The sequence below is a fragment of the Podarcis cretensis genome (assembly GCF_951804945.1).
Source record: "Podarcis cretensis genome assembly, chromosome: 15".
NCBI classification, from domain to species: domain Eukaryota; kingdom Metazoa; phylum Chordata; class Lepidosauria; order Squamata; family Lacertidae; genus Podarcis; species Podarcis cretensis.
In genome coordinates, this window is record NC_137185.1 from 16,848,460 (window position 1) to 16,876,131 (window position 27,672).

The following is a 27,672-nucleotide window of genomic DNA, read 5'->3' on the forward strand; positions in this document are numbered from 1 at the left end:
CAGAACCTCTTGCATTAATGTCTCGAGCACAGCAGTAAAAATTGCGGGAGGGAGGAAGTGGAGCTTGGAAACCTGACATGGACTAAAGGCTAGAAATTAACAGGAATGTTTATGTTTCGGTTTGATTTGTAGCTTGCAACACTCTTCCATTGGTAAGAACCCAGCATCAGTTGGGATTCCTGTATTGCAAAGGGTTGGACTAGATCAGTGTTTCCCAACCTTGTGCCTCCAGCTGTTTTTGGACTACAATTCCCATCATCCCTTGCCACTGGTCTTGCTAGTCAGGGATGATGGGAGTTGTAGTTCAAAAACAGCTGGAGGCACAAGGTTGGGAAACACTGGACTAGATGACGCTTCGGGTCCCATCCAGCTCTACTGTTCTATGATTTTATCTCAAATTTGATTCTGGACAAAACCAAGGGTTCAAGTACAGTTACCAGACTGTAATTCACCTGGGAGAATTTTCAGTTTTCTGTGGAACGTTTCTCTCCAGTTTAGGAGAGGAATAGCTTAGTTTCTTCTGAGAAATAAGAAGAAAAACACTTTGTGCTGTGGAAAAATACCCTCAGCAGATAATCAGCATTTCCCCCCTCCCGTGTGTGTGTGTGTGTGTGTGTGTGTGTGCAATGCATTTGTCTCAACAAAGAATCCTCCTTATAATTTGAATTAGGAACCATTAGCAGGACATGGGATCTCATCCCTTAAGTAATGTAAGTCATTGGCTTTTCTCCCTGCAAAGGAGCAAGTTGGGATGGGGGGGGGGGGAGGATGGGCTTGAGATGGAGGGAGATGCCCAGTCTACAATTATAGGATTCTATGAAAAGTGAACATTAGTCAGTTGCAGGGGCAGAGAAACAGATAAAAGAAGGTCAGTGGTTCGAATCCCTGTGACGGGGTGAGCTCCCGTTCCTCAGTCCCTGCTCCTGCCAACCTAGCAGTTTGAAAGCATACCAGCGTAAGTAGATGAATAGGTACCACTGCGGCGGGAAGATAAACGGCGCCATACCCCATAGTCGCCTTTGACTGGACTTAACCATCCAGGGGTCCTTTACCTTTTTACCTTATTGTGTGACCTTGAGGGTCCCTTCCAGCTCTACAGTTCAATGGTTCCAGAGGTTGGAGGGAAGGCTGCACATCTGCTTGCTTCCTGCTTTATTTGCCCCAGGCTCACAAGGAACAACACTTTCATTAAGGCCAATAGGAAAGAAATTAACTTTGGCAAGAGTACAGATGCTCTTCCAGACATGGATTCTGGAAAATAGTTTTACAACAGACACCAATTGTGTAAAGGGCAATAAAGCTTTCAGTTTGTTTTATTATTACTGAATCAAGAAGTACTTTGCACTGTTTATCAAATGCCTAACAAATTCCCTCTGAGTTGTTAAAATGTTTGGGGCCTCTTGTCCTATTGCACCTCTTTAAATGGCTCAGATTTATTCCTCAAGTCCCAGAAGTGAAGCTAAGCACTTAAACAGTGTTTGACTAAGTCAGTTAGATGCTTGCAGGCAGAAAACATCCTGCAGGAACAACAACAACAATTTATTATTTGTACCCCACCCATCTGGCTGGGTTTCCCCAGCCACTCTGGGCAGCTTCCAACAAAGATGAAAAATACATTAAAATGTCACACATTTAAAACTTCCCTGAACAGGGCTGCCTTCAGATGTCTTCTGAATGTCAGGTAATTGTTTATCTCTTTGACATCTGATGGGAGGGTGTTCCACAGGGCGGGCGCCACTACTGAGAAGGCCCTCTGCTGGGTTTCCTGTAGCTTTGCTTCTCGCAGTGAGGGAACCGCCAGAAGGCCCTTGGCGCTGGACCTCAGGGTCCGGGCAGAACGATGGGGGTGGAGACGCTCCTTCAGGAAGAGATCTATGGTCTTCAAAGACTCCATGGAATGAGTTGTGAATCCTGCATTGCAGGGGGCTGGACTAGATGACTCCAGGGGTCCCTTCCAACTCTACAGTACTATGATTCTGTGATTCAAATGGGCCTCTGGTATCCCTCTCCCTGTTTTTCGGGGGGGGGGGCAGGGCTGTTTGCACCCTCTGCTTGCAACCCCAGAGTGCCCACCATTCTGAAGTAGCACCTGTCTCAATAAGAAAATGCACCTCCAACAGCCAGGTGCTGAACACATCAGAGCAATTATTTAAAAGGGACCAGCTCTGTTTGTGGCTGCAGAGATTGGAGCTTCTCTCCTGTTGCAGTTCTTATGCACAGTGCTGTGAGAAGAGGAGGCTGGACTAGATGGCCCTCTTTTGGCCTGATCCAGCGGCCTCCAATTTCAGATGTGAATTGATACCTTAAAACTATTTGTTCCAAGCAGTTACCAATCTATCCACCCTTAATGGTGGGTGGTGGCTGCATTTCCTGCTGCAAGCTAAAACTGATATTTTTATTTTTTATTTGGCTGGCATTAGAGTAAGGCCTGTGAGATTTTTCTGTCCACTTGAGATAAGCCCTCTGGGGAAGCAAGCTTTGCCGGATGCAATTTCAGTCGCTCCATGTGAACATCCTTTGCAGAAGATTTTATGGTAATTCCTCTCTGAGTCAGGGTAGCTTTTATTGCACCCCTAATAGCCAACTGCCTGAGAATTGCTAAGGACCAGAAGGAACATGATCAGCTCTGAACACAGAGCATGAATTTCCTCCCTGGAGTTTCGGTTGATAATGATACGTGTCACTTTTGCTGGCTGCTGAAGTCCTGTTAAGAACCCTCGCTTTATGTGAACTGCTCATGTTGTTTCAGAAGCTGGTGATGCTTCTGAATACCAGTTTCTGGAGACCACAGGAGGGGAGAGTGCTTCTGCACTCGAATCCTGATTGTGGGTTTCCCTTTGGAGCATCTGGTCAGCCACTGTGAGAGCAGGATGAATGGACTACCCCAGAAGGTAGACTCTCTTTTCTTGGAGGTTTTCAAAGAGAGATTGGGTGGCCATCCATCAGGGATTCCTTAGCTGTGATTCCTGCATTGCAGGGGTTTAGACTTAAATGACCCTCAGGGTCTCTTCCAGTTCTCCAATTCTAGGATTCTAGGATGCTAGAGTGGATGGGCCACTTGCCTGATCCAGAAGGCTCTTATGTTCTTAGTGCCATTCCAAGAATTTACTCCTGATGTCCCAGTGACCAACTTATGAGCCAGGCTTTCAAATCTCTCCCCACTGCCAATCATGCATCTCTGTCAGTCTGCTTCCTTCTTTCATCTTCCTCGGCTCCCACATGCAAACAGCCTGGCTTCTCCTTTGAAAATTAAACCACTACAGCCGATCTGGATGTTCTGCAGTATTTCCCTTCAAGCTGTTTTTGAGCCTTAAATAAGCAGCGTGTCTTAAAAATACAAGCTGTTTAAAATTTCCCAGGAGCTGGTTTCATTAGACTTTTGGGAAACTTATGCTGAAAAGACTAGTCCAGTAAAAAAAACCACAAACCAGGGTGAAAAAAGGACACTTTGCCTTGGAGAGTGTATTTAACTTGGAAATAAAGACAGAGTAAGATCTGCTTTGCCTCGTTAGGAAAACGACAGCAGCCCAGAGTTGTTCCAAAGTGGGCATCTCAGACTCCCTCTGAAGATGGTGGATTCTCCTTCCTTGGAGGTTTTCAAGCAGAGGTTGACTGGCCACCTGTCAGGTATTCTTGAGCTGTGATTCCCACATTGCAGGGAGTTGGACTAGATGCCTCTTGGGGGTCTCTTCTGACTGCACAAGTCTTTGATTCTATGTAGCAAGTTTTCATTCAGTGGCTAGTCCAGCAGAGGGCCCTTCTGTCAAGTATTACAGAGACAGCAACCAGGGTTGGTGGTAGGGAAGAACTGTGGACTCTCTTCCTTCTCCTCTTCTCTATATCTTATAGTCCCCATCTGGACAGTCTGAAGAGAAACCTTCCAGCAGGCTCCCTATTCAACAGAGAAAAAGTTAGACACACGCACAAAGGAAAGGCATTTATTTATTCCGTTTCAAAATGACCTGCGGCAGGAGAAGCAGAAAGAAGTAACCATCAAGCTGCCTGTATTTTATTCCTTTTCCACTTTTTATTACATCGCAAGGGGAGCCAGGCGCTTGTGGATGTCAGCCTTCGAAACAGCCTTGAAAGGGGATCTGGGGAAGCTGTGGACAGCACCTGGGTGGTTGGCGGTTGGGGATATTCTTTGACTCAAGGATGCAGTTCCTGTTCAACAGACCTCATTGGGATTGTTCGGCAAGCGACAAAACATTTGCACAGAAGGCAGCTGTCACCTTGTGCGGGATCCTAGCAGAGTAGAGGCAGAAGCGTCTTTACTGGGGAGCGGGCGCCTCTAAAGATTCCTCCTTTCCTGAAGTGATGATTTCCAAGTTCACCATGAAGCTGTTTCTGGTGATCCTCCAGATGGTTACAAGTAAGTGGATGTTTCTTTTTTTTTAAAAAACCCACCCTTTTCTCCTCTTGCACAGAACCCAACAGATCAGTCATGGGAGGGGAAATGTTAAGTGCTGGGTTGCCCAGATGGGTTGGCAAAAGGCAGAATATTTATTTATTTATTTATTTATTTATTTATTTATTTATTTATTTATTTATTTTCTAGCCCATCTTTTCCTCCAACAAAGGCTTGGTTCCTCAAGGTGGCTTGGTTTTCCTCCCCCTCCTAATTTAATCCCCACAATGACCCTGTGAGGTTGCCTAGGCTGAGAAGGAGTGACTGCTGGCCCAGGGTCACCCAGTGAGCTTCATGGCTGCGTGGGGATTTGAACCCCCGTCTCTCCCAGGTCCTGATCTGACACTCTAGCCACTACGCCACACTGGTTCTCAACCCTCTTTGGACCACAACTCTAGATCAGTTTGCATCATCTAATGGCTACCCTGGCTGGAAACGATGGGAGTTTGGAGGGCATCAGGCATGGGAATGGCAGCATCTGATCAGTTTCATGCAAACTGGTCATTGACTCTCAATTTCAATTTCTCTCAGGACACCCCCCCCCCCCATCATGCATTTTTGCACATATTTCCCATATTTTTGACATCATAACATTCAGCAGGTGGGTGAGAGCAAGCAGAGACCAGGAGGTGGGAGGAGGGGTTAAAGGCAGCGAAGATTGGGAGGGTTGGATGGTGGGTATCCCACTTTGCCCTCCCATAACGTTGGAGGGTATGTACCGTATTTTTCGCTCTATAAGACGCACTAGACCACAAGACACACCTAGTTTTTGGAGGAGGAAAACGAAAAAAAATATTCTGAATCTCAGAAGCCAGAACAGCAAGAGGGATCACTGCGCAGTGAAAGCAGCAATCCCTCTTGCTGTTCTGGCTTTTGGGATAGCTGCGCAGCCTGCATTCGCTCCATAAGACGCACACACATTTCCCCTTACTTTTTAGGAGGGAAAAAGTGAGTCTTATAGAGCAAAAAATACGGTAACAACTTGGGAATCTAGATAGCGTGTTCCGTGAGAGCCTCAGAAGAGCCTGGTGGTTAAGGCCAGAGGTTTCCACTCTTTTTGAGTCCACGGTTCTCTTGACCACTACATTTTTTTCTGTGCCACCCCTGTGGGGCTCAGGAGCCCGGTTATGCCACCCTTTGCCTGCAGAGCTGGCAGCCTCTCACCCTTTTTTGAACACCCTCCCTTGTGGAGTGTTCCCCCAGCTTCCTCTCCTCTCGCCTCTCCTTGGGAGTCTTCTGGGCAGCCGCTGCTGCCACCCCTGGTCTCTGAGCTGTACCCCCTGCCCCAAAGAGAGGTGCCTCCTCACACTGCCCCACAGAGGCCTGGGAAGAGGATGCCCCCAGCCTTAGTGGCCCAACAGAGACTGGCCAAAGGTGAACGTGAGACCAGGACCTTACCTTGGGAGGCAGCAGTGGGCACTGCTGTGCCTACATGTTGGAAAGACTCCCCTTCAGCTCCCAGGTAGACCTTGCACACAACAAGGACAAGATAGGCCAGCACACTGCCTGTCTGAATGTCTGCCCAGCCTCCCACTTGTCCATCCCTTCCCAACAGCAAGGGCTGCCAAACTGGCTGGCTGGGCTCCCTCACCTGCTTGCTTGCTTACTCTGAGGAAGCCTCAGCTCCTGGTAACCAGCACCCCCTGGCCAGCCCCAGAGGCACCATTCGCCTGGGGAGCTTGTAGCCAGGGCTGCTGCAACAAACAGCTGTGCAAGCCTTTGGAAGGCAAAGACACGAAAGGGCATCAGAGGAGGGAGGAAAGGAAAGAGGGGCAGAGGCCAGTGTTGCTCATGGCACCCCTGGCCAGCATTCAAGGCACCCCAAGGTGCCACGGCCTACTGGTTGAAAACCACTGGTTTAGGCCAATGGCTCATCCTCTTCTCCCAGGGTCCAAAGAGATGACCCAAAGGACCATAGCAGGGGCAGACTTGGGTCTTTCACATTTCAGCAGAGCTCTGCGAGAGGCCAAAATTCAGCATCCCTCTTGCCTTCTGTTCTGCTCAATTCACTATGTCATAGTTGTGATGCCCTGCGGCTCCCTCTAGGCTTGCGCTGCCTTAAATCTCCCCTCCTCGTTTGGTATTTGTGGCAGCTGACCCCCCCTTTCCTTCAGCTCTGCGGATGTCGTGTCCCTCCTCTGCATGAGTGAGTCTGTTTATGTGTGATGTCCAACGCTCAGAAATGCTTGAGTGAACCAGCCATTCAGCACGGATCCTGCGAAGTCTGTTTGCGTCACCATTTACGGGGAATGTTGGTCCACTGCTAATGGATTAAATGATCTTATGCTCCTACAGTTGTTAGGAGTCTAGAAACAGCAATGACAATTTGACGCTGTGATCGTCTTCTACAATATTACACTATTGCATCCACACATTTTGTTCAATGAGTGTACGACACCTGCTTGCCTGTGTCATAGCTGTCAACTCACAGATTTGAAAATAAGGGACCAGCAGCCTCGAAAATAAGGGATCAGCAGCCTCGAAAATAAGGGATTAGCAGCCAAAAGGGATTTTCAGGGTGCAGGTATGTTCAACTTCTGAGCCCCTCCGAGCCAAAGGCAGAAAGCCCAGCCAGCAGCCAAATGAAGCCTCATCAATAAGGGACAGCAGCAGGACATGGCACTGGGATAAGGGACTGTTCCGCCAAATAAGGGACGCTTGACAGGTATGCTGCGTGTGCAAACTGTTGAGATGTACACTCATACAATCATGGAGAGGCAACTTTCCTGTTGAGCCACCCTCTGGCTTCTGAGACTTCAGAATGTGGGCAGCCAGTGTGGTATAGTGGTCAGAATGTTGGCCTAGGACTTAGGAGAGTCCAGGGTTCAAATCCCCACCCAATCACGAAGCTCATTGGTCAACCTTGGGCCAGTTAGTCTCTCTTAGCCTAATCTACCTCACAGGGTTGTTGTGGAGAGAAAATGAAATGGGAGGAGGAAGGAATCTCATGTGTCGCCATCTTACCTTGAGCTCCATGGAGGAAAGGTGGGATGGAAATCTAATAAACAAATGTCACTGGCTCATTAAATCGGCCCGGCCCTAGCACTGGGCAAAGTGGGCTGCTTGCCTCAGGTAGCAGATGCTGGGGGAAGTGGGAGGGCAGTGGTGGCAGATCCCTGGCTGTTTTCTTCTGTATGTACTGAAGTGTAGGTGGGTTCCCATGGGGCAAGGCACGGTGATAACAGCAAGAACCTTTATTGAACTACATAACTGGGAAACAGAGGCAAAGCAACTGCTTATACAGTGGTACCTCGGGTTACTGACGCTTCAGGTTACAGACGCTTCAGGTTACAGACTCGGCTAACCTAGAAATAGTACCTCAGGTTAAGAACTTTGCTTCAGGATGAGAACAGAAATCGTGCCACCGTAGCATGGTGGCAGCAGGAGGCCCCATTAGCTAAAGTGGTACCTCAGGTTAAGAACAGTTTCTGGTTAAGAACGGACCTCTGGAACGAATTAAGTTCTTAACCCGAGGTACCACTGTACAGTCATACCTCGGGATGAATACGCTTCAGCTTAAATATCTTCGGGTTGTGCTCCGCAGCGACCCGGAAGTAACGGAGCGCGTTACTTCTGGGTTTCGCCGCTTGCGCATGTGCAGACACTCAAAACGCGCATGTGTGGAAGCGGCGAAACGGGACCCGCACACCTGCAGTCGCGTCTTACGTTCGCTTCAGGATGCCAACGGGGCTCTGGAACGGATCCTGTTCGCATCCAGAGGTACCACTGTATACATTTCTGAAAGCCTGGACCACTCCCACTCCCAAAATGATTGGCTGTCTAAACTTCCAAACTGCGAATCATGACTCAGAGTTCAAGGGTCAATGGCAGAGGCCCAAATCCTGAAATGTTCTGTGAGTAGACAACATGTATCGAATCAGAACACAGGAGCTCAGAATCCTTAGTCCAGACTCAAGCTCAGGTAAACACAGACCAATGAATACATAATATGTATCCTGTGGCCAGCTAAACTAGGAGGCTGTCCTCAGATGCCATGAAGAGTGTGGACCACTCGCTGGGCTTGACATGAGATTCAGCTGCCTGTCTGGTCAAGGTCTGTAGGTGGAAAAGGAAGATCCCCCATTTTGCCCTGCCCTGCAGGAAGCAAAATGCAATTACATTTTAAAATCATAGAATTGCACAGTTGAAAGGGATCCCTAAGGGTCCTTTAGTCCATCCTACTGCATTGCAGGAATTGCATGCTAAAGAATCCCAGGCAGATGGCCATCTAACCTCTGTTTGAAAAGCTCCAATGATGGAGCGTGCACCACCTTCCGACAGAGTCCAAATGTTGCTGACGATCACCAAAAACGGTCACACTTGGGCCATGCATTGGACCCCCCCCCCTGCTTTAGAAGGTGCTCAGATGTTGACAGCTGGACTCATACTTCTGGTATTCTTTATGGTCCAGACTCCCAACAACTCCTGGACCAGCTCTCATGTTTGGAGAGCGATTAATCAAAGCTGCAGGAAAACATTTGCTCCAGGCCCAGGACTTTTAAGTAGTTTGCAGAAGGTTGATTTAACTCCTGCAGGTTTTGTCTAGGATCCTCCCCCTGTCCCCGAATCCTCCCCAAGAGCAAACATTTCAGACACAAACAATAGTAAATTTGTGTAAGCTGCTGTTGGGCCTCAAAGGGACGGGTTTTTTTTGCAGAGCTTCAGGCCTTCCCAAATATTTGCCATCTATTTCTAACTTTGGCGAAGAGTAGTCAACAAGGCAGCTGAAATGTGGGCCATAATTCAGAGCTGATGTGGAAAAAATGCCTTGCCTGGAAGCGAACAATAGCTCATGGGATGTCAACTTTGGAAATTTTTTCAGGTCCTCTCCCCCCTCCCTGTCCCAGTGTGATGATCTTTCTTGCACGTAGACCTGGTCTCGAATCCTCAGGATGACTCTGGCCCAGTAGAGCAAACCTCTAGCTCCTTGCTGCCTGCCCGGGGGCATCTAATGGACTGCAGTCGGTCATCGTTTGAACAAGCTAGATTAGAATCACAGGATCATAGAAATGTAGAGCTGGAAGGGAGCCCAGGGGTCATCTAGTCCAGCCCCCCCGCAATGCAGAAATCACTCCTCAAGAATCCAGTGAATCATAGACTCAAAGAATTGTAGAGTCCAACGCCCTGCAATGCAGAAACCATGGCACAGTCCAATTGGGGACGGTGAGTCCCACCTGCAAATCCCAGGTCCTGATCTGACACTCTAACCACTACACAACACAGCCCTTGTGACAGAATAGACTTTGGTTTTAATTGCCTGTGAAGACACCTCCTTGATCAAAACTGACATTTCTGAAGGGTGGAACACAAGCCCCTTGAGGGTGGTGTAGTGGTTAAGGTGCAGGACCAGGATGTGGAAGATCCGGGTTCAAATCCCCCACTCGGCCATGAAGCTCACTGAGTGTGACGTTGGGAGTCAGTCCCTGCTGCTCAGCCTAACCTGCCTCGCAGGGTTGTTGTGAATACAGTATGAGAGGGGGGAGAGCCATGTATGCCACCTGGAGCTCCTTGGAGGAAAGGTGGGTTATCAAGGCATAAATAAACATAAACAAACAAGCAAAATGACTGTGAAGCCCCCATGGCTAGTGGACATCAACATTTTGAATAGGGCCAGCCTGCTCCCCCAGGGGTTAGTCTTCCTGACTCCTGGTCCTCCCTCCTAGGGACATTCCCTATACTTGCAAGACTGGCACTCTTTATATGCTCAGAGAAAGCATGCCAATATTACTGGATGAAGAAGCGGGATATAATATTTCTGGTGTTTTGTCTCAAATTCCCCTTTGACAGAGGCTTTTCTGGCTGACTCTCATCCAGATCATGGCGGCTGTTCTTCCGGAATGTTTCCATGCGAAAACATGACCATTTGCTTACCTCAGCTTCTCCATTGCAATGGGGTGATCAACTGTGACGATGGAGCCGATGAAGAGAACTGTGGTAATTTCTTCTTAGACTCTGTGAGGCTTTCCCCCCTCAAGAAGTGGCCAAAGAAAGCATTCTAACCTTTGGTGGCTCAGGGAGCCTTCAGAGATTCCTAGAATCACAGGATCGTAGAGTTGGAAGGGATCCTCAAGTCATCGAATTCAACCCCCTGCAGTGAAGGAATCACAGGTCGAGAATCTCTGACAGACAGTCATCCAACCTCTACTTATAAACCTCCAATCACAGAATTGTAGCATTACGAAGATAAAGCTCAGCTGTGAGATTCAGGTTTTTGGTGGCCCCAGAGTTCAGGTCGTCTGAAGTCCAAAGTTGGTGGCAACTGTTAAGGATAAACTTTAGGGTAACTTCTCAAGTTGGGAATGCAGGTATATGTATGGGAAGAAGGGAGCTTGGTGGTCTTAGTACATGGGCCAAGGCTCCCTGACAAAGAGAGCCAGTGTGGTGTAGTGGTTAGAGCACCAGACTAAGACCTGGGAGAGACCAGGGTTCAAATCCCTGCTTCGCCATGCAGCTCAGTGGATGACCCTGGAGGCCAGTCACTGCCTCTCAGCCTAGCCTACCACACAGGGATGTTGTTGTAAGGCTAAAATGGGGAGGGGAAGTACATAGGTCACCTTGAGCTCCCTGGAGGAAAATTGGGCTCTATAACTAACTAACTAACTAACTAACTAACTAACTAACTAACTAACTAACTATGCTAAGTACTGAGGGAGAGGATGAAGCTCAGGTGCCTGAACTTCCATCCATAACAGAATCTAAATCCTTCCTTGCAGTGAATGATGTTGGGTGGCCCAAGATTTTCAATGAACTTCTCAGCAACAACGGCAGCAGCAGCAGCAGCAGCAGCAGGATGAGTGATGGATCGAGAGTGGCCAACTGCAGTGAGTATATTTTTGTGTGCGGCCACATTCACACCATCCACAGCACAGGGATGGGCTAGATGACCCTTGGGGGAGTCCCTGCAATTCTATGATTCTGCAATTGTTTCCATCCATAGCCGTCTTCACCCTGCCATCCTTTTTCTTGCCTAATCTGCCCCCCCACCATCTTGTTCCTTGCGCAAAATCATCATTATTCCATTTCTGGACTCTTAGCCGGCCTTCCGCTCTGTTCCCTCAGCCCTAAATCAGTACCCAGCCGGATGCGGGTGTTCGGGGACCGCCGTGAACTGTCAGGATCGGGGCCTGCGTGCCGTCCCCCAGGTCTCACCCAGTGTGACGGAGCTGTGAGTAATGGCGGGCGAGATGTCCCTGCCATCCTAGTCTTTGGGCAGCCGGCACAGGGGTGGAGGAGGAACGCCATGGGTGGTGTGGAGGTGGCTTCATTCAACAGCTAGGAGCTAAGGCTACACAGGCCAAAGCCACTCTCTGCACCCCATGGCAGGTGGAAATATGTAGGGCAGAGGAAATGGCACTCCTGCATTGCAAACGGTTGCACTAGAGCAGCCTTGGGGTCCCTTCCAAGATTCTATGATTCTGTACACAGGTGTGATGCTGGCACCTGACAGGTGGGCTCACAAGTGGGGTGGTGATTTTAAATTCAGGCAGAGAGCAATGGGGTTAAACTGCAGGGAGAAAGGTTGATACTTCGAGGTAGGAGAATTACAGAGTTGCAGAGTTGGAAGGGGCCACAAGAGTCATCTAGTCCAACCCCTTGCAATAATGCAGGAATCACGGCCAACTTCTTATCTTTTTAAAAGGAGCAGTTAAGAATCTGACCAGCAGCCATTTAAGCATTGAAATCATTGGGATGGAAAGTGCTCAACTTTGACTGGATTTTGCCCTGAGGTTTCTGTCTGTCATTTTGTTAATCTCAACAGTATCTTTAACTGGGAGTGTTGGGAAAAGGTAATTTAAAAATATATAAATTTGATTATTTTTTTGCTGTCACATCTGATTTTTGTCCAAAGATTAATTCCTTCCCCCCACCCCGTCCACCAATGGCACTCCAGCCCTCCATTCTGGGTCATTCAGTTGTTAGGGATGACTCTGGGCATTCAGCAAAATCTCCTGATTATGCTGTCTCTAGGTCTACACCTAAAGTGTGAATGCATCCAACAGGTGTTTATAGACACCTGTTTCATACAGGTGCCCTCATCAGAGGGCCAGGATTGACCGTGCCTCTGTGGTGCACATACATTCATTTGCAAACTTGGGTTTGTTGCTGTGTAATGTGTGAAACCGCCCTCGCAGCTGCTGGAGTCACTTTTTGTTCTACTTTTCCTAGAGATCTGAAGAATAATGAGATCGTTTTCCTGCTGGACTATCAGTTCACTGCCTATGAGCAACTGGAGCTACTGTAAGTATGATACCCAATCCCTACATTTCTGCAACTTGCAGGGGGGGGGGGTTGGACTAGATGACCCTTGGGACCCTTCCAACTCTGCAGTCTGATGATTGTATGAACTGCACAGCCTAGGCAGGTGATTTGATACCAGCCTTAAAAAAATCTGCATTTTAGAACCCTCTGTTTTCATAGTGTTCTTTAAAAACACACACAATAAATTGCTCCAGCCTGGAATTAAATGTTCCTGAGCCAATGTGGAACAATCAGGTGTAAAATGCAACTAATCCAACAATGAACGCTGGTCTTTGCGATCATTGCATCACAGGGGGTTGGAGTACAAGACTCTTGGGGTGCCTTCCAATGCCACAATTCTACGATTCCATGATTGATTTCCCAGGTTCTGGTGGGAGGGGGCAGGAATACCATGGATACAATATTAATCCTGAGGATATCTCTCTTTTGTATCATTTTCTTTCCAAACAGCTTCCTACAAGATAACAGGATCCAGTCAATATCCGCCTCTGCATTTGCTGGACTTGTCAAGCTCAAGAAGCTGTGAGTGACGAGCTTTGGTTTTGCTGCATGGGATCAGGCAGGCCATGCAAAAAGGAAAGAAAAACTTCTGCATGGGGGCGGGGCAGGGAATCACCTTGCCAAACCCAGCTTTACACATTCCAGTAGGTTAACAGGGTGTCAGGGACTGGCTGGATACTGAGGAGTGGTGGCTGGAAGAAGTGGCATTGGGGACTGATGTGGAAGACGGAATCAGTGATCTGGGGGATCCAGTAACAGCCAGGAGACAAGAGGCAGAGGCAGGAGAAGCTGCAGGCTTGGAGAGGGAAGAACAGGTGCAGGAGGACAGAGAGGGAGAGAGAGATGATTCTCGCTGATTCTATAATAATAATAATAATAATAATAATAATAATAATAATAATAATAATAATTTATTTATACCCTGCCCATCTGGCTGAGTTTCCCCAGCCACTCTGGGCAGTTCCCAAGGTAAAGGTAAAGGGACCCCTGACCATTAGATCCAGTCGTGACCAACTCTGGGGTTGCGGCGCTCAACTCGCTTTATTGGCCAAGGGAGCCGACGTACAGCTTCCGGGTCATGGGGCCAGCATGACTAAGCCGCATCTGGTGAACCAGAGCAGTGCATGGAAACGCCATTTACCTTCCCGCCGGAACGGCTCTGCCCGAAGCAGGCATCGGACATCTGATCCCCCTTTCCAAAGTCTGAGCAACCTCTCTGCACTTTGAGATGGAGATCCAATTATTCCTCTGGCCCCCGGCAAAACAACAACAACAAACCGGTCCTGTAGGATTGCAGGGACTCTTTGGGATTCTGTTCCGCTAACTTCTTCTGTTAGAGCCAAGGTTAAGGGTAAAGGTAAAGGGGATCCCTGACCATTAGGTCCAGTCATGGCCAACTCTGGGGTTACAGTGCTCATCTTGCTTTATTGGCCGAGGGAGCTGGCTTACAGCTTCCGGGTCATGTGGCCAGCATGATTAAGCCGCTTCTGGCGAACCAGAACAGTGCACGGAAACGCCATTTATCTTCCCGCCGGAGCGGTACCTATTTATCTACCTGCACTTTGACGTGCTTTTGAACTGCTAGGTTGGCAGGAGCTGGGACCGAGCAATGGGAGCTCACCCCGTCGCGGGGATTCGAACTGCCGACCTTCTGATCGGCAAGCCCTAGGCTCTGTGGTTTAACCCACAGCGCCACCCACGTCCCAGGGCGGCTCCCAATCGAGTGTTAAAAACAATACAGCATTAAATATTAAAAACTTCCCTAAACAGGGCTGCCTATGACTTCGTATTGTCTATGGATGGCTTGGAGGTAGGAGGCTCTACACATGCTTTGTCTGGGGCAAAGAGAGCTTTGCCTTCGTGTGGCCCCTTCCTTGCTGGATGCAGAGCTCTGCTTCTTTAACCCTCACCCCACTGGGAGCCCAGCCCCACACCTCAGCGGATCCTGCCCCTTTCCCCACCTGCTCCTCCCACCAGGCTCCTTCCAGGTACCAGGTGTGGTTGTTTTCCAGCTTTCTAGGTAGAAATAATGACACCCCCCACCCAGACCAGGCATAGACCTGTAAAACCAGAATGCCGGAATGAGACCTCCATTGTCTATTCTCCATAGGAGTTAGGAAGCCTGAACCTTGACTGTATTATCCAGAACAAACCCAACCCTTCTCTTGTCATTCCAGGTATCTCAATTCCAACAACATCACTCATCTGAAGCCTCGCATCTTCCACAACTTGTTTCGTCTCAAATGGCTGTAAGTACATAGAATCATAGAACTGTGGAGCTGGAAGGGACCACGAGAGTCATCTAGTCCAACCCCCTGCCATGCAGGAATCTTTTGCCCCGTGTGGGGTTCAAACCCTCGACCCTGAGATTAAATATCTCATGCTGGATACGGCTATATCAGTAATCTCACTGATACCATGATCTCCATTTTGCCCCACCCTAGAATCCTGGAGAACAACAGCATAACTGAAATCCTCGCAACTGCTTTTGAGGGGCTGAAATCGCTTCTATTTCTGTAAGTATGGAGTTTATGGGGTGGGAAAGGGGGCACTGGAGTCTTGCTTCCACATCCTCTGCTCCAGATTCTGTCCTGGGAATGATGTCATGCTTAAATGAAATCTGCATGTCAGGGGCACTCACAGTCTTTAATTCACAGCAAGCAAATACAGGCGGAATATTAAGTTACACTCGGACTATAGAGCCATGGAATTGTGGTGCTGAAAGCTTGGCTTTGGCTGGGCTTCCTCCTCTAAACCCCCTACAATGAATCCCTGACAGGTGGCCATCTGGAACTACACTGGCTCCCAGTATGTTTCCGAGCACAATTCAAAGTGTTGGTGCTGACCTTTGAAGCCCTAAACGGCCTCGGTCCAGTATACCTGAAGGAGCGTCTCCACCCCCATCGTTCAGCCCGGACACTGAGGTCCAGCGCCAAAGGCCTTCTGGCGGTTCCCTCACTGCGAGAAGCCAAATTACAGGGAACCAGGTAGAGGGCCTTCTCGGTTGTGGCACCCACCCTGTGGAACGCCCTCCCACCAGATGTCAAAGAGAAAAACAGCTACCAGACTTTTAGAAGACATCTGAAGGCAGCCTTGTTTAGGGAAGCTTTTAATGTTTGATGGATTACTGTATTTTAATATTTTGTTGGAAGCCGCCCAGAGTGGCTGGGGAAACCCAGCCAGATGGGCGGGGTATAAATAATAAATACTTCTTCTTCTTCTTCTTCTGATGATGATGATGATGATGACGACTTGGTTTAAAAGCCTCCAATGAAGGAGAGCTCACCACCTCCTGAAAGAGTCTGTTTCACTGCTGAACACCCTAACCCTAGCTGCATTACGGCCTTGGCAATTCTGTTTTCAGTTCGTCTCCTTATGATCCCTGGCATGGACTTCTTTTCATTTTCTTGGGTGCACATTGTCCATCACCATTGATCCCTTTGTCCTTCCATTCCAGGGACCTGCACAACAACCTCCTGAGAGGCCTCCCCAACACGTCGATTTGTTCAGAAATGCCGAAGCTGAACTGGCTGTGAGTTCCTCCTGCCTTTGGATTTGGGGAACAGAGAGACCGGGAGGGACCCATCTGACTTGGGCGAGGTTCAGCCATCCTCCGCATTCAGCTCTGCTCTGGAGAGCTGCTTTGGCTAGAGGGTGGGTGGGATTGGAGAAGGGTGCAGCAGGCCGTGTTTAAGGAGAGACGGCAGTCAGAGGGACGTGCTGCTGTTGTCTGCCTGCACCCACATAGACGAGGGTCACCTGTCTCTGCCTCCTTTTTGAAGACTGTGGAGGGTTTGGCTGGTTGTGTACGGAGGGGTCAGGCCTTGGCACCCCGGCTGGGCGCCAAGAACGACTGGGATATGCAACGTCAAATAGAAAGCCTTGGGATTGTTCAAGTCCTTTTACAAAGGCAAGGGTGGCTTTTTGGTGGTGGCCCCATCTACATTATATATTTAAAGCTCTCTGAGGTCATGGATTCCCTCAAAGAATCCTGGGAAGTGTAGTTTGTTAATGCTGCTGAGAGTCATTAAGAGATCCCTCTTCCCCTCGTGGAGCTACAATTCCCAGAAGGCGAGATGGATCGTGTGTTTCCCGCATTGCAGGGTGTTGGGTTAGATCAGTTCTATGATTCTGCGATGGATAAACCACCTGCAGCTCTCTGAGGGGTCTCCTAATGCCCTTAACAAACTACAGTTCCCAGGATTAAAAAAATTCGCTGCTTGCTTTCTCCACCACCCAGGGATCTTGAGGGGAACCAGCTTCACACTCTGCAAAGTTCCAGCTTCCGAGGATGCAATGAAGTCACTGTTCTGTGAGTGTAATAGTCTTCCTTCATTCCCCTTGTATTTCTCTTTGTTTTTCATGCACACAGCCTTAGCCGCACAAATCGCAATCTGTTGGGATCCCAAACGATTAGAATAATAGAATCAAGGAATGGTAGAGCTGGAAGGGGTCACATAACTCAGTCATACCCTCCAGTATTTCTTTGATGAGAATAGAGGCATCCTAAAAAAAAGCAGGACATTCTGGGATGAAATATACTCGGAGTCAAGTGTGGATTTCATGCTCTTTATTCAGCTCATAGTAGTGAGGAATGGAAGTTCTCCCAAAATGTCTGCTTTATATACATTATTTACACAATGGCCCCCACGTGATTGGCTCAATATGTGATTCTTCTGTAGGCCAATCAGGTTGCGGATTCACTTCCACCTGGAGTTGGATTGGGTGGCTCCTGTGGACCAATCAGACTGCTGCATTCTGGATCCTATTGTTCTAGGACCAATCAGACTGCTACAATTTGGATCCTATTCAGCTGAGTACATAACATGGGATCAAATCAGAAACCGGGACGGCTTCTGTAAATCTGGGACTGTCCCTGGAAAATAGGGACACTTGGAGGGTCTGCTATCTGAGCCTCCCATGACAGAGTTGGATACAGAAGCACCCCCAAACTGCGAGCCTGCTCCTTCAGGGGGAGTGCCTCTGAATTCAGGGCAGGCAACTTAGCAATTTCTCAGACAGGGGAACAGCTCATCCACAGGGTCTCCATCTTGCCAGGATTCAAGCTCAGCTCGTTTTTCCTCATCCATGAAGAAGCCAAGAGTTTCTTCTGCAGAACATGCAGGTCTGACCCACATTCCACTCTTCTGAAGTGTGACAGTTTTGTTGCCTCCCTTGGAGAGGATTCAATCCACTTGCCCTGCATTGTGTATATCATCCCGGTACACATGACAAATTCCCTGCAAGACGGGGGAACGAAAGGCAGCCTTGGAATGTCCAGTTCCGCATGTCCAGCTCTTAAGAGTCAAAAGGAACACAGCTCTGGACTTGCTTCTACGGATATTCAAGGAGGGTGAGCCAGCCTTAGCAAGTCATTGGCCACACTTGAACCAGTCTCTTTTTGATCCGTGCAGAGAACGGGAAATCCATGTAGGCAGGGACAGAATTAGGCCTTCTGGCTCTGAATCTGAGCTCTGTCCACTTTCGTGTGGGATATCAGCAAAATGAGGAGGGCGATTGAGGGGATCAGGGGTCTGGGAACCAAGCCTTATGAGGAATGGTTGATGGAATTGCATATGTTTAGCTTGGAGAAGAGTTGATGGAAAGGTGACATGAGAGCCACCTTCAAATACCAAAAAAGGCTGTCACATGGAAGATGGAGCAAGCCTGTTTTCTGCAGCTGCAGAGTATAGGACCCAAACTGACAGATTAATACAGTGGTTCTCAAACTTTTTGTTTCATGGCCACACTTTCAGAATAAAAAATTGCTCATGCCCCACCAACTTTATTTTTATTGACAAAAAAATCCACTGGAAAACAAAAACAGAACAAATATAATATGATCGTGGGACATCCAGGAAGTATAAAACAATGCAGCTACGTAAGAACATGAATCATTCCCAAAATATAATATTGATTGTCCTTGAATCTTCCTGCCACACTTACCATCCTCTCCTGCCACACCAGTATGGTGATCACATCCTTTGAGAACCACTGGATTAACAGAATCATAGAACTGTAGAGTTGGAAGGCACCCCGAGGGTCATCTAGTCCAACCCCTTGCAATGCGGGAATTGTGGCTGAAGAATCTCTGATGGGTGGCCATTCAACCTCTGTTTAAAACCCTCCAAAGAAGGAGAGTCCACCACCTTCAGAGGGAATCTGTCCCACTGTCAAGCAGCTCTTACTGTCAGAGAGTCCTTCCTAAGGCTGTCGGACTCTCTTTTCTTGTCATTTGAATCCATTGGCTCGGCGCCTCCTCTCTGGAACAGCAGAAAACAAGCTTGCTCCAGATCTCTTACAAAGCACCGTTCCCCCCCCTCCCGCCTCAGGTGAGGGTTTCAGCAAGAGCTCCCCAAGGTATAACTGGCTTCATGGAAGCCAGAGTCTCTGCGCCATCAGCCTTTCCATCAGTGTGACGTCTCCATCATCTGTGGCTTTGCCCAGGAATGTGATCCCCAAGACCTTCTCATGTCAACATCACAGAAAGATAAACACAGGGAAGATGGGAGGCATAAACACCCCTGCCATTGACCCGGGCCCAGTGACAGTTTTATAGGGGAGATGAAGCAGACGAAGACCTTCTGTGTGAAGCAGGGAATGATGGAGCTCTTGCCCCCTCCATCTCCTCATTGTCTTCACTGCTGAAGGCTAAATCCCAAAGGAGCCAGGATGTAAGAGAGAGGCTTTCCTCCCTGTGAGAGGCTCCTCTGAGCCACACATTCGAAGAGCTCTGCTGGGTCAGGCAAGTGGCCCAACTTACCCAACATCCTGTTCTCAAGGTGGCCAAATGCTCCTAACATTCTAAGAATCCAGATAGACTGCCTCTGGGTCTGGAGGTTCCATGCAAGCACCAGAAGAGCCCTGACGGATCAGGTCAATGGTCCATCTAGCCCAGCATCCTTTTCTCTCACAGAGGCCAGCCAAATGACCCAATGGGGATACCCCACAAGCAGGACCTGAGCACAAGATCACTCTTTGCCTCACGTGGCTGTTGTGGGGATTAAATGAGGAGGCCAAGACCCATGTGTGCCAGTTGTCCTTGTGAGGGTGGCGAGACTGAGAGAGGCAGTGTGGTGTAGTGGTTAGAATGTTGGGCTAGGACAACTCCACTTGGCCACTGCATCTCACCTTAGCCTACCTCACAGGGTTGTTGTGGGGGTTAACTGAGGAGAAGGAGAGAACAACACTTTGAGTGACTTGAAGGAAAGGTGGTATACAGTGGTACCTCGGGTTAAGTACTTAATTCGTTCCGGAGGTCCGTTCTTAACCTGAAACTGTTCTTAACCTGAAGCACCACTTTAGCTAATGGGGCCTCCCGCTGCTGCCACACCACCGGAGCCCGATTTCTGTTCTCACCCTGAAGCAAAGTTCTTAACCCAAGGTACTATTTCTGGATTAGCGGAGTCTGTAACCTGAAGCGTATGTAACCCGAGGTACCACTGTATAAATGAGAATGGATGGATGGATGGATAATATAAACTTTTTTTAAAAAAAGAAAGTGGGGGGAGAATAACACATGATGAACCTATCCTCATCTTTGCTTGCCTTTGTCTTCCAGAGTGCTGAACGGGAATAAGATTGAGTGGATCCAGGCAGGGACTTTTTCCAACCTCAACAGCCTGGTGGAACTGTAAGTGTATCTGGCAAGCCTTCACGATAACTGGCCAGGCCTGCCTGGCCAGGATGGTTTGTCGCTGGAGGGAGAAAATCCAAGTGGTGCCTCCCACTGGCACCTGCTCCACATTACCTAACCTGAAAAGGTTGATTTGGATTCATTTATTTTGACATTTCTACATTGCCCTCTCTCTGCTGCCCACTTACATCTTCTGGCTGAGAGTTGTTAGGAGATTCCCTAGTCCCATCACAGAATTACAGTTCCCCGAGTTCCCTGGGAAGAGAGGCAGGGCAGTGTAGTGCTTAGTGTGTCAGACTAGGACCTGGGAGATCAGGGTTCAAATACCTGCTTGGCCATGAAGCTCATGGGGTGTGACTTTGTGGGCTGGTTTTTGCTGATATTCACCTGACGTACGCAAGGTTTTTGTGGAGAATAAATGAGGGACAGGACAACCAAGGCCACCACCCTGAGCTCCTTGGAGAGAAAAAACTGGGATAGAAATGCAGTCCATCCATGGGATTGCTAAACCTCTCTAGAAGGGGAATTGGGTGGGACTCTTTACAACTCCCAGCACCCTTAACAAACTACAGCTCCCAGAATTCTTTGAGGGGGGGGGGGAAGCCATAACTGCTTAAAGTGGTATTACAGCACTTTAAATGGATGGTGTAAACATGGCCTTTGTCTCCAGCCCTGCTGCCCTCAATGAGTGGGAAACCTGCCCTTCCTGCAACGGTCAACCTCTGCTGAGCTGCTTTTTCCAAAACCGAAATGACGGCAACCAAAGTCTCCATCATTTCAAATCCGGAACCTCCAGGCTGTTCCACTTCTCAGGAAATAAAGTACGGAATGCAACAGACCTTACCTCCAAGATGCATGTTGGTTACCATGGAGATAAAATATTGGTTTCCCTGGAGCCACCACCAACAGGCCCCAGTATGACTGGCCCCAGGTCACCCAGTGAGCTTCATGTCTGAGTGGGGATTTGAACTTGGGTCTCCCTAGTCATAGCCCAGCTCTCTAACCACTACACAATACACATATATATTAGTATCAGGTGCAGCAGTAAAAAATGTGTTACGCTGACCGGCTTTCCATGAATCAGCTCTTCTCAAACTTTCCTTTCTTCTCTTCCAACAGTGACTTGTCCTCCAACAGGCTGAAGGATCTCCTGCCGTCATCTTTCAAGGGTCTGCATGAATTGCAGCAGCTGTATGTATCTTGAAGATTTTTAAGTAGAGGTTGGGGAGCTGCTCCCAGGGATCCTTTAGCTGCGATTCCTGCATTGCAACGGGTTGAACTAGATGACCCTTGAGGTCCCTTCCAGCTCTGCAGCACGATGCTTCTATATGAAAACAATGTAAAAAAACAAAGGTTTTGATGACAGACAGGGCAGTAGCATCATAGAACAGTAGAGCTGGAAGGGTCATCTAGCCGAACTCCTTGGAATGTAGGAATCACAGCTCGATTGACTGTAATAAAACCTCAAAGCAGTTTGCAAAACCATCTGTCTGTAAGGCGTCAGATGCTTAATATTACTGCCTTCAAATTCACCAGCAAGTGTAACTTAAAGGTGCACAGAAACGAAACGTCAAAGTTTTCAAAATGTCAAATGCAACTTCTGAAATTTGTGTTTTTAGAAATTATGTTTATTAAGCAGATGATAACTGAGATTCCTTTCAAAGGCATCACCCACCAACCTATGCCCTTCCCCTCCTTGCAGGAATATTTCGAATAACCCTCTGCACCAGATCTATCCAGATGAATTTGACGATGTCCCTCTCCTGCGCTCTCTGTAAGTGTCCCAAGCAGCAAAACCCTGATTGGTTGGTTTTCCTGCTGATGCAAACCTCCTTAAATCCTTCCTTGCAAGAGCCAGCTCACATTCGTTGTTGCTGTTCATTTTGTAGGAGCTTGGAAGGACTGGAGATCCCCAACATTCACAGCCGCATGTTTGAGAAGCTCACCAATCTGCATCACATGTAAGTCACCCTTTCAGAGCTTCAAAACGCAGTGTGGGGCAGCCCCCTGACACAGGGCAGGCGCTCCCTACAAAACAAGCTGGTAGTAGCTGCAATTTTCTGAGTGGGGCATGGGCAGGGAAGACCACAGGGCTTACCCAATTTCACTTCACTTCAGAGTAGGGGAGCCCTCCACATCACCCCCACTTTGCTCGTTATTTATTGCTGGCATCCTCCCTAATATTTATAGGGGTGAAAATGTAAACATTGAGGCCCAATGACCTGGACGTACAAGTGAACTAAAAAATAAAACATATAGTGACTCCATGGCAATTCCCTGTGAAGTTCCATGACAATCTTCCTATATGCATAGAAACACAAGGTGTCATCAAGGGCTTCAGTTCACGGTGGCCATGCCACCTGCAACATAGGGAACAGCAAGCATTCCTAGTGGGTGGAGCTTAGGCAAGAGGGTTTTTTTGCCACTTATTTTTTATGCAAACCTAAGCCTAAATCCCCGTGATGGGGTGAGCTCCCGTTGCTCGGTCCCTGCTCCTGCCAACCTAGCAGTTCGAAAGCACGTCAAAGTGCAAGTAGATAAATAGGTACTGCTCTGGCGGGAAGGTAAACGGCAATTTCCGTGCGCTGCTCTGGTTTGCCAGAAGCGGCTGTCATGCTGGCCACATGATACGCTGGCACCCTCGGCTAGTAAAGTGAGATGAGCGCTGCAACCCTAGAGCCGTCCGCAACTGGACCTAATGGTCAGGGGTCCCTTTACCTTTTTAAGCCTAGGGTTTAGGGAGAGGATGGGTGTGTGTGCCTTCTTCCATTGTGCACCAAGAGATCTAAGAAACTTGAGTCATGCAATACTTTGCTCCACCCCTCATATCATTTGGAGAAGGAAAGAAATGTGTATAAGGAGGAATGAGTCAGGGGTTAGTTACCCCAAACTTCATCAGAAACCAGGAAGTTTTCTCATAGAATCGTGGCTGGAAGGTACCCCCAGGGATTTGCAGCTTCTCATCATTAAGTGCTGATCAGCAAGGGAATTCTCACGAAAGTGTTTCTTGCATGGTTGAGGCCAGGTGAATTCAATCTTCTAGCTGCAATTAATAAATGCAATTAGTAACACCACCACCAACAGTAATAATATTTGCATTGGTTGAGAAGACTACCTCCCACCCCCTCGACTCTAAATCTCCTCCTCCGCGGCAGCTACTTCAAGAAGTTCCAGTATTGCAGTTTTGCACCCCACGTCCGCAGCTGCAAGCCCAACACCGATGGCATCTCCTCCTTTGAGAACCTCCTGGCCAGCGGCATCCTCCGAGTCTTCGTCTGGGTCGTCGCCTTCATCACCTGCTTGGGGAACCTCTTCGTTATCCTCACCAGGTCCTTCATCACCACGGAAAACAGCAACCACGCCTTGGCCATCAAATCTCTCTGCTGTAAGCTTGGGAGGGAGGGAGAGGGGAAGTCAAGTTGGGAAGCGTCATCTAGTCCAGTGTTTCCCAACCTTGGGCCTCCAGCTGTTTTTGAACTACAATTCCCATCATCCCTGACCACTGGTCTTGCTAGCTAGGGATGATGGGAGTTGTAGTCCAAAAACAGCTGGAGGCCCAAGGTTGGGAAACACTGATCTAGTCCAGCTGGCTGCAACTCTGTGAGCTAAGATCAGGCTGAAGAAGAGCAGGGCAGGGCAGGGGTAGTTTCATAGGCACCTGACCGTCTTCTCCTTGCCTCTCCCACAGGTGCTGACTGCCTGATGGGCATCTACCTCTTCTTCCTTGGAGCTTTTGACCTCAGGTTCTCCGGAGAGTACAACCAGCACGCCCAAGCCTGGATGGCAAGCACAGCGTGCCAGCTGGTGGGCAGCCTGGCCATGCTCTCCTCCGAAGTCTCTGTTTTCCAGCTGACCTACATGACCCTGGAGAAATCCTTCTCCATCGTCTTCCCCTTCAGCCACCACAGGGCCAGCAAGAAGCGGACTCTCTCCACCCTGGCGGTCATCTGGCTCCTGGGCTTCTCCCTGACTCTGGTTCCCTTTCTGTGCAAGGAGTCCTTTGGGACGTATTACGGGAGGAACGGCGTGTGCTTTCCGCTCCAGTCCGACGGGACAGAGCGCCACGGGGCTCGGGTTTATTCCACAGGGATATTCCTGGGTAAGCACCCCTCACTCAGCTGGAGAGCTTTACGGATTTGGAGGGAGGGGTGGGGGGGGGTGCCTATGCTGCTGTGTTGGATGCCAGTTTTGTTAAGGGTAATGGTTGAATTTCCTGAAATGGGGATGTTTACTTATGTTAAATTTCCTTTGGCATTAGCTCACATGTAATTGGCTGGCTGTGAGTCACGTGAGAGAGCTATTCCATTCTGTTGTGACTGTCATTCAAGTAACTCTCGTTTTTAACTGTCTTCTCTCTCTACATGTGTAAGGGAGAATGGTTGCTGAGAGAAGTTTCTCTGGATACTGCTGAGGACAATGTGTGTTTCAGTGCGATCTGTCTGACGTGAAATAGACAGAGGAAGATCCCTAAACGTTAATAGGGAAAAACCGGTGCAGGAGCTCTCTATAAGGAACAAAGTGAATAAGAATGAGAATATTGTAAATATGTTCTTCAGAGTTACATGTTTATGAAAGCAAAGGTTTTTTTTTTTACAAGTCAGATGTCAGTCAACGTGCTCCCAGATTTAAAACATGTTTCAGTTTTAGCAGCCCTGAGTGGCGTCTGCAGAATTCAGAGCCTATTAAGGCTTCTCTTATCCCTTCCGCCCAACAGGTCTGAACCTGGTTGCCTTTGCCATCATTGTGCTGGCCTACGCGAGCATGTTCTACTCCATCCACACCACAGCAGCCAGGACAGGCGAGCGCAGCGCTGTCTCTGTGGAGGTGGCCCTAGCCAAGAGATTCTTCTTCATCGTTTTCACCAATGCTCTTTGCTGGATCCCCATCTTCCTCCTCAAGCTGCTTTCGTTGCTGGACCTGGACATTCCAGGTAGATGCCTTGACCTTACTCATCTTAGAAGCATAGAGTTGTAAGTGGGAAGGGACCCCATGGGTCATCTAGTCCACCCCCCTGCAATGCAAGAACTGCAGCTATAGAATCCCCGAAAGATGGCCACCCAGCCTCTGCTTAAAAACTTCCAATGAAAGAGTCCATCACCTTCCAATGGAGTCTGTTCCACATCTCTGTCTGGAAGGTCTTCCTAATGTTTAGTCGGAGGACAGTTAAGTGTTCAAAGCCCTAAACGACTCAAGCCCCAAATACCTGAAAGGCCACATCCTTCCCTACAGATCCTCTCGGGTGCTGAGATCAGCAGAGGAGGCTTTCTTGCTAGCTCCTCCACCCTTAAAGGCTTAGGAGGTGGCAGTCCAGGAGAGAGTCTTCTCTGTGGCAGCCCCTAAGCTGTGCAATTCCCTCCTCCCAGAGGTACACCTGGCACCTTCAATTTACAGCTTTTGGAGGATGCTGAAAACACACCTCTTTACCCTGGACTTTGACATTTGAGGCGCACATTTTAAGACCCACCTTCTGTTTGTAAGCTGTTTTTAATGTTGTGTTGTAATGTTGTGAGACTCCCTGGGACCACAGGGTGCAAGGTGGATGATTATATTAACACAAACTCCTCTTTCTGGACAGGCACTGTGACCTCTTGGGTGGTCATCTTCATCCTCCCCATCAACAGCGCTCTGAACCCGATCCTCTACACCATCACCACCACCTCCTTCCAGGAGAAGCTCAAGCAGTGTCTTCAGAAGAATAAGCCATCTCTGCAGGATACGCAAGGGAAGAGCTTTGTCTTGTTAACCGTCCACAGCAGCACCTGACCTTTAGGCCTTGGGGGGTGCTTAAAAGGTGTACAAGGACACTTGAGCAGGCTCCCCGTTTGACCAAAGTGACAGGGACTAGAAACTTTGACTGCAAGCAAAAGGGTCCACATTCATGCTCTCTTGCACCCCCTTCTTTTTTGCCCTAGAACAATTCAAAGACCTTCCTTGATTTCACCAGAAGGTTTGCAGTCAGGATTGTCAGTGGTGATATGCAGAAGAAAGTGCTCCAGGGGTCAGATGAATGGGACAGCATCTGCCCAGTTTCTTGAAGAGATCAGATTCTGTGCGGATTCCTTTGCCCTCCAGGGTGGAAAGCACATTCGTCATCTGACGAAGTGGTGGTGGGTGGACTCTCCTCCGTTGGAGGTTTTTAAAGAGGCTGGATGATAATCTGTCAGGGATTCTTTAGCACTGATCCCTGCTTTGCAGGGGTTGGACTAGATGACCCTTGGGTCCCTTCCAACTTTACGATTCTGTGAAAGGGGAGGTATTTGCCCTTAAGGAAAAAGAAAAATTAGGAATCTGCTTTAGGCCAGTATCTTCCTGTTCACCATTCAGTGTCAAGACAGGGCGAATTGATGGAGCACCTCTGGATTTAATTCCACATATGGAGGGGGGAAATTCAAATTACTTTGGACTTTGTGTGTGCAGGTTTCAGGAGTCTTTGACTGTGAAAGACCTTTGGCTGGTACTATAGCCTTCCTCTTATCTCCTGCAAGTACCACCTCCTGCTGCTTAGAAAACACCATCACTGCAAAAAAGGCAATTGTCCATCATTTGTCAGCTCACAGAAATCCCATCTTCCATGTGACAACCCTTTGGATATTTGAAAATAGCTATCATCTCTCTTCTCAGTCTCCTCTTTGCCAGGGTAGACATACCCAATTCTCTCAACCATTCCTCATAAGGCTTGGTCTCCAGACCCCTGATCATCTTGATCTCCCTCCTCTGCACACATTCCATCTTGTCAACATCCTTCTAAAATGGTGGTGTTAATAAGGTAATTCTCATTGTTTGTATTATTATTTTTTGCATTTCATTTCCACTTGACCTCACTTGACAATTCCATCCCACCGTGACTCATAACTGCGCTTCACACACCCAACAAAGTGATTCCTGCACTGCAGGGGGTTGGACTAGAACTAGATGACTTTCTGGACTTATTCCAACTCTATAATTCTATGAAGTGGACTATAATCCACAAACACTTATTGCAAAATATGTTTCTTAAGACTTTAAGGCAACATAATACTCTTATTTGGTTTTGCTGATTATTATTTTTTATATTTACGTAAATATGTAAAGATTATATACCACCGTTATCTTCCCAGGACCTCAAAGTTCTTCATGCAGCATAGTTAAAACCATGGCACTCACTCCACCAAGAGGCAATGATGGCCTAGATGGCTTTAAAAGAGCATTAGACAAATTCATGGAGGAGAGGGCTATTGATGGCTAATAGCCACTATTTTGGAGGCAACAATGCTTCTTTATACCAGTTCCAGGAAGCCTCAGGAGGTGAGAGTTGTTGCCCTTGTGCTCAGGTCCTGCTTGTGTGCTTCCCATTGGGGAATCTGGTTGGCCACTATGAGAACAGGATACA

The 27,672-nt window shown here is 48.4% G+C and overlaps 1 protein-coding gene across 1 annotated transcript; it reads left to right on the forward strand.

Annotated features, from left to right (window-relative positions):
* Nucleotides 1-4,105: 4,105 nt before the first annotated feature.
* Nucleotides 4,106-27,326, forward strand: LOC307203611 (relaxin receptor 1-like). Its single transcript, XM_079954531.1, has 18 exons — nt 4,106-4,372; nt 10,196-10,342; nt 11,122-11,229; nt 11,468-11,573; nt 12,575-12,646; nt 13,118-13,189; nt 14,845-14,916; nt 15,112-15,183; nt 16,125-16,199; nt 16,908-16,979; nt 20,229-20,300; nt 21,423-21,494; nt 22,006-22,077; nt 22,193-22,264; nt 23,459-23,688; nt 23,992-24,402; nt 25,018-25,233; nt 25,879-27,326. The coding sequence occupies exons 1-18, from the start codon at nt 4,318-4,320 to the stop codon at nt 26,064-26,066; spliced, it is 2,184 nt and encodes a 727-aa protein (XP_079810657.1). The 5' UTR covers nt 4,106-4,317; the 3' UTR covers nt 26,067-27,326.
* The last annotated feature ends 346 nt before the right edge of the window (nt 27,327-27,672 follow it).

Excerpts from the sequence above, each read along its gene's own strand:
- LOC307203611 (XM_079954531.1), top strand. The coding sequence starts at position 4,318 with ATGATTTCCAAGTTCACCATGAAGCTGTTTCTGGTGATCCTCCAGATG. Across the intron at positions 11,574-12,574 it reads TCACCCAGTGTGACGGAGCT|AGATCTGAAGAATAATGAGA; the intron begins GTGAGTAATGGC and ends TACTTTTCCTAG. Across the intron at positions 16,200-16,907 it reads ATGCCGAAGCTGAACTGGCT|GGATCTTGAGGGGAACCAGC; the intron begins GTGAGTTCCTCC and ends TCCACCACCCAG.